This window comes from Chelon labrosus, assembly GCF_963514085.1.
Source record: "Chelon labrosus genome assembly, chromosome: 14".
NCBI lineage: Eukaryota > Metazoa > Chordata > Actinopteri > Mugiliformes > Mugilidae > Chelon > Chelon labrosus.
Genome location: NC_140347.1, coordinates 26,955,324 through 26,967,816, shown reverse-complemented (window position 1 = coordinate 26,967,816; position 12,493 = coordinate 26,955,324). Strand labels below are relative to the sequence as shown.

The window sequence follows — 12,493 nt, the reverse complement described above, 5'->3', positions numbered from 1 at the left end:
ACACACACACACACACAAACACCCACCCTTTCTCTTAGGCGCACTTTCTGTCTGACACACTCTCTCAGGATTCCCCTGCGAGCAAGCTAGGCAGGTAAACTCAGCACTGGATCAGAGTGAGGCGCGCAGAGGGGAGTGTGTGTTTATAAATGCGTGTGTGTTGGGAGTGTGTGTGTGTGTGTGTGTGTGTGCGCGCACGCTGCTGCATCGCTGAGCTACAGAGACCGGAGGCGAGGAGAGCTGGAGCGTTTGTCCTTGAGACTGACTGACTGACTGCAGCTGTAGAGCGGAGGACCAGGCAGCCGGGCAGTGGATGAAACTGACTGTGAGTACTGAGCAAATGCCATAAGACGAGCGAGCATGAAGGAGAAGTACATGCAGGCTTCTTTTAATTGCAGCAAATGGGAGTGTGGTGTGTTTTTGTTCCCGTCTGCTCAGAAACAGTGGAGTGTGTTGTTTGAACTGTAGAGGTAGGTGTGTGTGTGTTGGTGTCCCTGACCAGGTGAAGGTCTACTCTGATCCCAGGTGAACTCATCTCGCAGGCTTTTCATTGGTTACTCGCTTTTAACCCTTCGTGCAGGACTTTGCAGGCAGTTCAGCAAATTGTGCGTCTGCATCAGCATGTTTTCAAGAAAGATGTCAGTAAACACAACATTACTGTACATCGCTCCGGCTCCGTCACCCCCCCCCCCCCTCCTCCTTTCTCCTTTCTCCTCTCTCCTCTCCCCCCTGCTTCTGTTGACAGATCGATAGTTATGCATCTATAATTGGAAATCATCGTTTATGGCGACCCTCCAAAAGCGACTCATTATCATGTGTAATCTTGCAGAAAATTACATTTTGACTGGTGTACCTTGGCGTGGCCAGGAACTAGCGGACTGTGCTGAGCGGGCTGGCTTGCTGAGGCGATGACCGGAAGGTGGGGTCACTGCAAGAACACCTCAAAAGCCTGGAGAAAGGGGGAGGCAGGGGAGGGGAGGGGAGGGGAGGGAGGGGATGGTGTCAAAAGCTCGCCTTAAAGCTGAAACATCCCAGAAGCGCACCTGGGTGCATCTGTATGATCAGATGATGAAGGACGAGAGGGGAGCCGGAGACAGAAGGAAAGGATAGCAGCTCAGTGTGAAGGATTTGAAAGAAGAAGGGAGGGAGATGGAGGAGTCAGACGAAGAGAGGCGGGTATTGGCGGTAGGTCTCTGTGGTGCGAGACGGTGTCGCGAGATGAGACTGGCTCACCTGTGGAGCTGCTGACAGAATGTGTTAGGCCGGCTTCCAGGGGGAGGCTAGATGGATCGGCAGATAGAGAGAAAGGCTAGAAGGTGAACACATTAAGCTGTGGTAGACTGGAAAAAAAAAATCAACTTGACAGGACAGCTCTTTTTGTCTCAGTGTGTTGATTTGTTTATTGTACACATGCTGACATTGAGCCAGAAGGCTAAATTTACCACCTGTGGAGATAGAAGTGATATGATGAGATAGACTGCATGCTGTTTCTGTGTGGGTATGTGAAAGTGTTTGTAATAGTTCCTGACATCAGCATTAGGTGTGCGTGTGTGTGTGCTGCTGACTCCCAGGATTCAGAGTGAGTCGGACCTGCATCTGTGGCTCCTCACCTGAGACAAGTCTGGGAACCAGGTGTGTGTGTGTGTGTGTGTGTGTGTATATGTGTGTGTGTGTGTGCATGGTCTTGTTTCCATTAAGTTGCGGGGGCCAATATATCACGGAATACTAATGGGCCCCACAGCTTAGTTTCATGGTGAAGGTTACATTTAGGTAAGGGTTTGGTTGAGAAGAGCTGAGGGTTAAGGCTCATTTAAGGTACTGCGGGACATAGATGCCGTAACCTACGTATGTAGTCTACGCCGTTGCAAGCCATTTATACTTGAGCGCTCGTCAGTCTGGCTCACTCTGTAACAACACCACCCAACCGCTAGTCGGCGCTGTGTCTTTTTTTGCCAGTCGGGTCAATTTTTGTTTCCACTTCCTACTTCACATTCAACTTTCACTGAAATTTCGCAAAAGTCATACAAATGTTTGTATCTCCGAACCTCTTCAGTTAACCTTTCCTCTATGTGTCCCATCTGTATTGATCCAAAACAATTGATTCAAAAACTGCAGAAATGGAGAAGCGGAAACACGGCACTACCAAGCGGACCAATCGCGGTTCTTGCGGTCTGCGTCGCCGCGGCACGTAGTTACATTTCTGGGGCGGTGCACGTCAGCTACGGCGTTGGGGTCTGCGCAGGGTCTGGGCTGTCGCCATAGCTACAGTGTCAAATTGATGCAGAAGCCTATTAGGCTAAGGGTCTGGGGAATGCATTACATCAGTGTAAGATCCCCACAAAGATAGAAATATAAGTTTGTGTGTGTGTGTGTGTGTGTGCGCGTTGTCTGAAAGCACAAGTGGTTTGAGGGCTAATATTCTTAAGTAAAGTCCAAATACCACAAAGTAAAAATACTTCATTATGTTAAAACTCTACTTATGTAAAATCACAGAATTTTTTACCAGAATAAGTAAATAAATAAATCTCTTTGTGACTGACATATGATTGCACATTTTTTGGATTGTAAATACTGAAATAGCATTTGATAGTTGGAGGCTCCACTAAAGAAGAGCTAAACAGGCAGTTTTTGCGCAGTGAGAACCTTTCAACTTTCTACTTCTTGTATCTGTTTGAGTTTAAGTGCTCCTTCAGGGTAGGTGCTTTCCCATGAGCCCCACAAGAAAAGAAAAAAACGTAAACACTGTTAAAACCTTGCAAATGAAAGGTCTTAGCGCTAGCCTTAAAAAATGGAACCAAATACAGAGAAATGGTGCAACAGCGCAAATATCTAATAATATATGGTTGTATGTCACACTATAAAAAACACCACTCAGTTAGTACGTCATTTCCGTGTTCCTATTATAGCTATGTAGGTGCGAATGAACACAGAAAATAAAGCCCTTGAGCGAAGCGTTTTAGTTCTCTTAGAACTCTCAGTCACCTAATTGTGATTAATGGTGTCAGAAAGACACTTCTTTTGCAGAGCAACAACTCCTCGCTCTCAAACGTCCATGAATCCTTAAAAAAAAAAGTGGTTTCATCGTAAACTTTCTCGTAACAGCTGTAAAATAAGAGCAGTGAGGTGAAAATGACAGCGTTTGAGAAGAAGAAATAAGACGAAACTTAAATACAAGTACGCTTAAAATTTGTACTCGAGTCCAGCCCTCGAGTAAATATACTCACATTTGCCTCTAGGAGCTTTAAAATATGCACATTATATAGCACTCTCTCTCCTTGGAGCCTTGGGTCAGATGAGGAAAGCTACGCACCCAGGAAAAAAAAGAAAATTGGAGAAAGCTCAGAGAGAACAGCAGAGCAGGGATCAGTCGTCCAGGACGTATAAACAACTGCAAACAGAGAATGCTCCTATTAGGTAAATTAAATCCAAACATACTGTATAATATTCAGAGGTGATAGCACTGCAGCTCCTCTGCACCGTGGAGACACTGAAAGGGGATTCAAGGACATTATTCACACCAAGGGAGAAGAGACAAGATATGTTCCCATTTTTCCATTTTTGGTGCGAAACTCACGGAAACGGAGGAGGGGAAACTGACCGTTTAATCCAATACTTCTTGTTGAGACTATGAGGGGTGCATGCTGTGATAAACCGTGTCTTTAGGAGAGGCTTGGTTGCATAATCACCCTAAGAACCTCCAGATGGGCACTTGCCAAGCCACGACATAGCGTGATGGCTGGACAGGGGAACAATGACATATAGTCGACTCTGAGCGAGCACTGTAATCAGTGTAAATGTCAGCCACATCATATTTCCATTAGAGTCCTTGACAGTGCATTGAAATAATGCCCCCCTTATCAAAGTTTTGGTCGGTTTCAGGGAAATGTTCTTAAAAGTCAAAGGACTTTCTCCACTAGAGGGCAATCCAGTCAAGTTATTAAGCTCCGCAAATGAGCCTGCAGTTGAAGAGTTTTTCTCCAGTCTCGAATATTCATAAAAAGACCTTAAATTAGTCCTAATGAAATCCGGCCTGCCTGAAAGACTTCCTGTGCATATACGTTTCCCAGCACTGACTCACTTCCTCCCCAGTGGGACTGTAGGATCTCCAGATAAGTGAAAACCATTTGAAGACCACTGAGGATAGCAGCAGCAGGTCCTGGTAGCTCTAAGTGACATTTCTATGGTTACGCTGCTTTAAGCTGCTCCCAGAGGCTTTCTAGGGTTTCTGGCATTGATGTGTACGTGCGTGTGTGTGACCTCTGATCCCTATACAGTGCGCCGCAGATCAATACAGTGAAACCGATCCTATTCCGCAGGCTCATCTGTCAGTCAGTCCGTCATTTTACGTATCGTTTCCCCTACCATCTATCTATTTAAAGACTGTAAATCATATATTTATATTTAAGATGCTTTCTATTTTCATGCGGTAGGATATCTTGTTTCTTTTTATCGTATATTCCTTCTCTTTCCTTCAATTACCCTTCTTTTGTGTCTGAGAGGTACTGTGTCGGTGCATCGGGACAATGGTGTTTGCACACAGTGTCAATAGTCTTTCCCACTGTCTCAGTAATTGATGGATGACTGTGAGTCAGATATAAACTAAGCAGATTACACTCACTAGATCAGAGGGCTGATGCTAATGTGTTTGATGGGGGTTGGAGTCGCAGAGTGACTGTCCAGTTTTGGAAGTCAGTCCGACAGCTGTCCCCGGAGGCCGAGATCTGGTGGCTGTGAGTTTAGGGATGGGGAGAAAAGGGGTGAAACACGCACACGCAGTTGTGCCTGTTTCACTCATACTTTTCCCTCTCTTCAGAGAAAAAACTGGATGCATCTGGCGTGCGGGGTCAATAGCTGGCAGCTGGGTGCTGCGTTACAGGCAGCGTCCCTCCGGAGCAGCTATTGAACTTCTGTCTTCGGCTCAGGCTCGGCAGTGTAAAAATATTTTTGATGTTTAACTGCAGCCGCGCGTGCTTGGTTTCATTTGCTGCATCCAGCTTGCGTCCACTAACCGTCATTTCTGGACTTTCCTTCCGTTCATGTCATTTGTCGTCTTTGTTGAGTTTAATTCGTCTTGTTTGGTCTTGTCATTTTCAGTTTGGCTTGATGTTTTTTTATGAAAATCTTTTTATTTTTACCTTTTTATTTTACCAAATACATGCAAAACAGTGTATGAGACCACCAGTGTGAGCTAGGTCCTTTATTTTTTTATCGATGTCCTGCAGCTTCCTGTTACTTATTGATTATCCTGCATTATCCTCAGTAACAATACACGTACGTATAAGCAACAAGCTGACATCAGCTGTCATACTGTGTCATTATAGATGATATACTGGTTCATTTCAGATACCTCAAAATGTGTGGTGTTGGATTTTACTCATTTATGAATCCACCAGCTTTAACAGTCAGGAATAAAAGAGCAAGACTTAGGCTAGATTTATACTTCTGCGTCAGATGTAGGTTTGGCATAGCTCTATACCCTACCTACACCACAACCAGCAACGTAAACCGCAACATCTGTTATTGGTTCAGTTTGCATTTCCACATCCACATTTCTCAGTGGCTGGATGAACGCAAACAAATTCCTCATTCTGCCTACCCCATCTACTCAGACATCACTTCTTTAATATTTGAGCATCACAGTCAGTTAAAGTTATTTACGCTTTAGCAACGCTGCCACGATACAATGCCAAAACACCTTTGTGCAAATATAAAGATTTAACGGTCCAGGCCAACCAAATAGACCACGCCCCAGACTTTGCTTAAGTTTGCAGAAGTATAAACCAGACTTAAGACAGGCTCATGTTAAGATGCTAACATGAGCTATAAAGCTACCGTGGCTAATGGCCAATGGATATCAATATTTAACTTTACAAAGATAACTCTATACCACTAAATTACACTGTCTTACCTTTTCGGCTTCACCGAAAAACGAACTTCCGCAACCTCCGTCAAACGAATCTCCACTCCTGAACTCTGAGCTTTCAGAACATTTTGATGTTTCATATGGTAGGATCCATATAAAAGAAGAAGCTTTTATACGGGTCCTACACATGAACATGGTAAGCGTGACCTTTTTGAAGGCGCCTTTGACGGAAAATCCAATGACGAAACAAATAAACAAATCATCTTGTGGGTTCAACCCATAATTCTTGAGACACAAATGCTACCCTCGTAACAGTGCCAGAAGCTTCAGAGAATCAGCTGTACCAAACTGTGTTGCACACCATCCGGTAGCTGTTGAGGTTTTTTCCATCTGGGCAAAAGTGTTGGGAAGACCAAGAGACCGACACAACGATCCGTAAAACCACAACGCTAGCACAGCTCAAAATTTGATTTATTATTTGCCATGAAAAACATTTTCACTCCAACCATAACGTTGAATTTATTCTGAACCTATTAACCTTTAAAACTTAATCTGCGCAGCGAAACAAGAAATCCTTTGTATGGTTGCACGCAGTCATACAGAAGGTATCAGAAAAAAATAAACGACTCTCGAGTGTTCTCTCTTTCAAGTGGTTCATTTGACGCCACTCAGGCTTGACTCAAGTGTGCCCTGCTGCTGTTGTGGTCCGTCTCAGCACCGCGGAGCCGGTGCCAAGGAAAATATCAGCCGCTGATAAAGAGATTAACCTTTGTTTTAGTTTCACGCGGTACTTTTCTTTCTTTTGCATGACTATTAAGGAAAACTTGAGCAAATAAAGAATCCACTGACGGCAGCTGCCAAACTAAAACCCACCAAATAGATAAGAGCCACTCTGGTTGAATGTTAACACGGAGTTTCCTAAATGGTTTATAGAAGATAATTTCAAAGTGTAGATAGTTTGTTTTTCACTTGATATATTAACTTTCGGAGATTTGATACGATAGTGTAGCCAGCGTCTGGCTTTTTGTTTTTTGCATTTCATGGCCGAGATAAAATTATCTAGCATTACAAATCACAGTTTCTTTATCTTTTATTAGTTTTTCGTATGTACTTTCTCCTTTGTGTTTCCTTGCGCTCATATGTTTGTTTACACATGTAGTATGTGGCTGCTTTCATGCGCTGTGCGTTTCTGCTGGCTGCGTGTTTCATGTGGCACATAATGAGATAAAGCCCACTCCACGCAGTCTGCTGTCTGGCCTTTATCTGAGCAACAGATTAGCGCAGGTGATTTCATTCCTTTGGAGGTTGGTTCGGCAGGGGTTAGCTCGGAACACGACATTGTGACGATGAGAGAGGAAGACAGACGCGGGCCAACGAGGAAAGAGCAGAGGTTTCAAGGCGTGCAAGCATCAAAAGTCCTTTTGATACTTTACATGCTGTAATATTGTAGTTATTTGAGCAGTTTTTCTTCCTTCTAAAGGATGGGATTCGCTGCTCTGGAATAGATAAGTGCATATTTCACACCTGTGCTGTGCATTAACCGAAAACACTCTCCAGCTGCACCCATTCAGATCCCAGAGGAAACTTGCTGTGTCATATATTAATTCAGATAGAACTGGAACAATGGTGGTTACGCTCCCTACAAAGTACCGCAATATTAAATTAACATTTACTCGGTGGCTTTCACGCTGAGATGTTTTGTTCGGGTTGCAACACTGATTGATTTCAATTTCACTCTCTCTGATTGTTCAACAAGGCTCAAGATGTGAATCTGCGTGCAGCCAAACACAATGCGAGACCGTGTGCAAATGTGTGTTTGTGTGTCTGGATTGTCGTTGACCTGGGCACTGCGAGACCACGTGTGTTTTTGTCTTTTAAGTGGATTAGGATGCGGTTACCACAGGTTGAATAAGACACATCTTACCCTGAGCAGCTTACTGTAACTTCACTCTCTCGGGAGAAACGACAGAATTCATTAGTGGATTTAAAAGATAAATTACCATTTTATCGTCATTAGCAGTTAGTCGTATTATTTAATAGATGACTTAGGAAATGTTATTTATTGCAGATTTCTTTTGGAATTTCAAGTGGACACATACAAAAACCCCATACTACATGATGCTAGTATAGGCTTTACTGATTTCTAAATGTTTCCCAGATGTCCCGATTTCTCATTCAGTCGTACCTCGTTGCACCTGTTAAACCTTTTATTGCGTGTCAAACTCTACTTACTCCGCTCCTCATTTTGCGTGCACGTGTGCTTTGTTGGTGAAAGACGAAAAGCATCACATTAGGCACACGGCCATAGCTGATTAGCTCAGATAACACTACTGAACTAGCAGTAAGACAGCTAAGACTTAGGTAGAAATTGGGCATATGCGATTCTGTGTGCAGCCGTCCATATGTTGGTCCTTAAAGCATCTGCAGCTTTAGATTCAGACGCTGATCGAAAGGCATCAGAGGGCATTCTTCAGCACGGCATTTGCCACGTTACCTTGCTCGTCCAGCGCCTGGTATTGTTCTGTAATTAGCTATTATCTTTTATATATATATATATATATATATACATATATATATAAATGGAAAATCTAGCCAACCACGAATATCTATCTATCTATCTATCTATCTATCTATCTATCTATCTATCTATCTCTCTATATTTGTGGTTGGCTAGATTTTCCATTTATCAGTGAAAGAGATGAGAATGCATTTTTAGATTGCTCACATTACAGTCTGAAGGATGTTCTATTTATATTCAAAAAGAGTCCATTGTCTCTTCTGACAAGCTGTAACCAATGACTACTTGTCAGGTTTTACTTAATTAATGATTTCAATTAGTTTTAAAGGTATCTGTTTTATGAGAATCTACAACAAGAAACCAACCGATCTATTTACATTTTATCTGATAAGTTGACAGGATTTGTTCCCAAGTTTTTTTTAACAAAACTGCAGAAAATTACCATTAAATACATTAAAGCAGAGTTTTGTGAAATTATCCTGTTAAATGTACACATTTAGACATGTATTCATATATTTTTTTTGCCTTTTCTATCATATATTATGCCAGCAACTAACTATGCTGCTAATAAGTGAGAATAAGTCTTTTTTTTCCTGACAGCTTGAACCTGCTAGATACTCCACACCCTTTCTTCTTATATCCACCTGCTGCAGTGGCTCTGGCTCCCATTGGCTCAGAGTACAGCCAATCAGCTGCCAGCTCAACCTTCTAGGGGAAGGCCATTCAAATTGTGTGGCTGGGTGTTGAGGGCCGGCTTTGCCTGCAGACCCTTGTCACACACAGCTAGTAGTCACAACAGTCCGGACTTCAAAGGCAGCCGGGGGCAGTTGGTGAGAAGTGTGAGTGACAGGAAGACAGACGCAGAGACAATGAGTGGAGCTGAGAGTGTGATACGGCAGAGGACAGGGCAGTAGATGGAGACATACGTTTAGAGGCATAATAGATAGAAAGTGACAAATTGCGCAGTGAGATATATAGTTTGTTAAAGCTGCTGAGAAGGATAGAAGAGATCAAGACAAGGAGGGGGGCGTCCCTGCACAGAATATTTTCTCCTGATCGGAGCATGGTGGCAGAGTGCACATGGATTTAGTCGACCTCTACCTCCCAGAGTGCTTCACCTACCACTCTGACACAGAGTAAGTACCTTCTCACACCACAAAGACTTTACACAACTTGTGGTATGGAATTGTAAAAGTGTCGAGCAGGCGTAAATGGAGCTGTGCTTCTTCGTGATATTGACTGATGCAAGATGTTGTTGGACGTGTCTCAGATGTATTCTCACTGCACTTTTTATTAAAGCATCTGTGCCTGTTCGGTTACGAGTTAGAATCAAATAATTTACTGCACGTGGAGAGTTTCTGAGTGAGAGACTGAGGATAACAGAGAAGAATTCCTTTAGTGACGCACCATCATTACTCATGCTACCTTTAAGGAAAAGGAACTGACTCGTATTTCTACAGTGTTTGCTCATCTGGTCGTCACAGTCTACAGGCTCATTGTTCCTTTCAGTGGAATGCACACCTTAGGTTGACATTAAGATCCATCCTTATCATTCATCTTCCTTTGTTTTAAATTGTTTGGCACTATAGTTTTTGAAGGGACAAAGTTTTTCTAGTTCTTGCCAATAAACAGCCTCAATTAAACAAATGTTTTTATTTTGATTTAGGGGTTTATAGAGGAAAATGTCATAGAGTAGTCATCAGTGCTCGGATAATAGTTTTTTCTCAGACCAATAGTCCAAAATCAAAATAAAATTTATAAAATTAGAGATTATTTGAAGTGTTTGAAGAATGCACAAGCTAATAATCAGTGGTAATTGGTGGATTACATTTGAAATGTAACATTTTCTGTGCTTTGGGTAATTTTAGATGAAATTTTCCCACAGGTTTGTTTGCCTTGCTCTCAGCTGCCATTGTTCAGCTTGTTTGGTTGTTGATAGTGATGGTAAGACCAGTTTGGAGGCAACTACCCCTGGTGTTAGAGAGCAGCCTGGGTCATCCAGAAACACGGCAGACACAAACAAAGCAAATGCAAGTCTGCCAATAGATGTGCAGAGCAGCTGTTTGATTGCACCAGGGACCGCTTTTTTGATTGCCTATCTTTGCTGTAATCATAAAGAATCATGTTCATTATCATCACCGCTGTGCTTCTTATCAGCCGCGGGATAATCATTCTGCGGCGGGGACACGCATCTCATCGAGCATTTTGGGATCGAAATTAACTTTCCCCCGGCGCAGACGGGAGACGGGCAGGCGCGTGGTCACACAGGTTGGGTGATTGTTTGTGACACAAGCAGCCAGATAAAGAACAGGAGGAAAGACGATGACTGCCGCAGATGATCCCCATGTGTGGCACGCGATCCCATGTTTCCAGAGCCTGTGGGTCTGAGCTCCAGATGCAGGCACCTCATCTCTCAGCTTCATCCAAAGCCTGACTTAAGGCTCTTACGGCTTGCTGGGGGTGCCACTGATCCATGCTAATCTCTGGTTCATTAGTTAAAAAAACACTGAGACCCCACTGACCTAAATCACTATTCCTGAGAGTTGGGTTTTGAGCTGAAAGGGTATTCAGCAGACCCTCCCAAAAAAGCATTCAGTTTTTTTGTGATATTACATTTTAATGTGACTTCCCCCGAGGCTTGCAGCTTTGGTTTGATTTTCCTCTATTCTCTTTATCTGTCTTGGTCAGTTACCTCTTATTTTCCCTCTTTCCTTCCCTCCCTGTTTTCCTCTCTCCCTCCCTCTCTCTCCTGCTTCATCCGGTGGGTCATTGTCTGCATTGTGACTCTGCCCGTTTGAAAGTAAGTGTTGCCCTCTCTCTTTTCTTTCAACTCCCCTCCTCCCCCCTCCCAGGTTAATGAGCCGCAGGACTGCCCCTTTCTTTCTGTCTGTCCCCAGCTTTTTTTTCTTCTTCACGCTCCCTCTCTCCGTCTGCCTCGTTTGTAATTTCCTCCCGCCTCTCTTCTTCTTCTTCTTCTCCCTCACCCTTTTTGTCTTCTCGTCGTTTCACGCTGCATTTTATCTTTTGTTGCCAAGGTGCAATTAGAGTTGTTGTGGATACTGGGACACAAAAGGAGTGAGGTATGATAACTCTGAATACCTCCACACACGCTCTGATTTATCCCTCCTGCGCCGGGCTGTGGAAGCTGCGCCGACCGCATTTTGATGGGCTTTTATGGGGAGTTGTTGATTAGTAATCTGTCAGAGTGAATATCACATCACATCTGATCACACCACTCTAATGCCATTTCATTATGAAACCCGCCCACCTTCTACATCCCCCCCGTTTGATGCATTGTAATGGGAGAGTGCAAAGTATATCTCACTCCGTACCTGTCAGAGACTTGACATGGCATTATGGACACCTGTGATGGATAGCCAGTGAGGCTAATAGTGAGTCATATTAAAAGGAAACTGAAATCTATCCACTGCGCTGTCTTCTTCAAAGTGGATTGGAGAGGTTGGAGATGGGTGTGCAAAGGCTCAAGAGTTGATCTGGGTAGTTTTTCTGCCTAACTTTATTTTTTTCATTGAGTAACAAACACTTCTCACGTGTTTAAAGAAGCTATAGTCGTGATTTTTATTATTAACAGTGGATTTAATATCTGTAATGAAGAATTCAATGCTGTAGAGCGCTTTTGCGTCTTTGAGCTAGTTGTTTTGGTTTTACGGCTTGCAGTTGTACCATTTCCATTGATGTTATTACGCTGGTTATTACGCACAGAGAAACCAACCACATTCTACCGATCAGCGTTTAGCGCCTGAAGGCGGTGGAGACCAAAGCAGGGCTAAAAATGTAGCGTGAATGTTGCGCTTATATTTGGCGGGTGAAATGGGATCACAGATACATGCTAATATTGCTCCGCTTCTTCCGTCTACAAGTGGCCACAGTGGCTACAGTTGCATTGGTTCTTCCTGTATAGTAGTCGGTTCTGTTGGTTGAGGTTACTGGTTAGGGTTACTGTGCGTGTCTGTGTCTGTTTTTGTGGCTTTGTAGAGGGATCGATAGCGCGTGGCCATGGTTTACTCAGTGGGTGGTTAAACACAGCCAGTCATTTTGCCTACCAAATGACTTGTGATCGGGAGGCTGCTGATTTACATGGCAGGAAACAG

The 12,493-nt window shown here is 43.5% G+C and overlaps 1 protein-coding gene across 3 annotated transcripts in view; it reads left to right on the top strand.

Moving 5' to 3' along the window:
- The first annotated feature begins 192 nt into the window (after nt 1-192).
- The window catches only part of LOC311499691 (estrogen-related receptor gamma-like), a 31,178-nt gene continuing 18,877 nt past the window's right edge, over nt 193-12,493 (top strand). For 2 of the 3 annotated variants that reach the window (XM_084560779.1, XM_084560778.1), the window contains exon 1: nt 9,177-9,517. In XM_084560779.1, the coding sequence (XP_084416905.1) occupies nt 9,462-9,517 (56 nt within the window). In that variant the 5' untranslated portion in view covers nt 9,177-9,461. Of the gene's footprint in view, nt 326-9,176; nt 9,518-12,493 lie in introns of those variants that run through there. The other variant, XM_084560780.1, reaches the window with a different exon arrangement.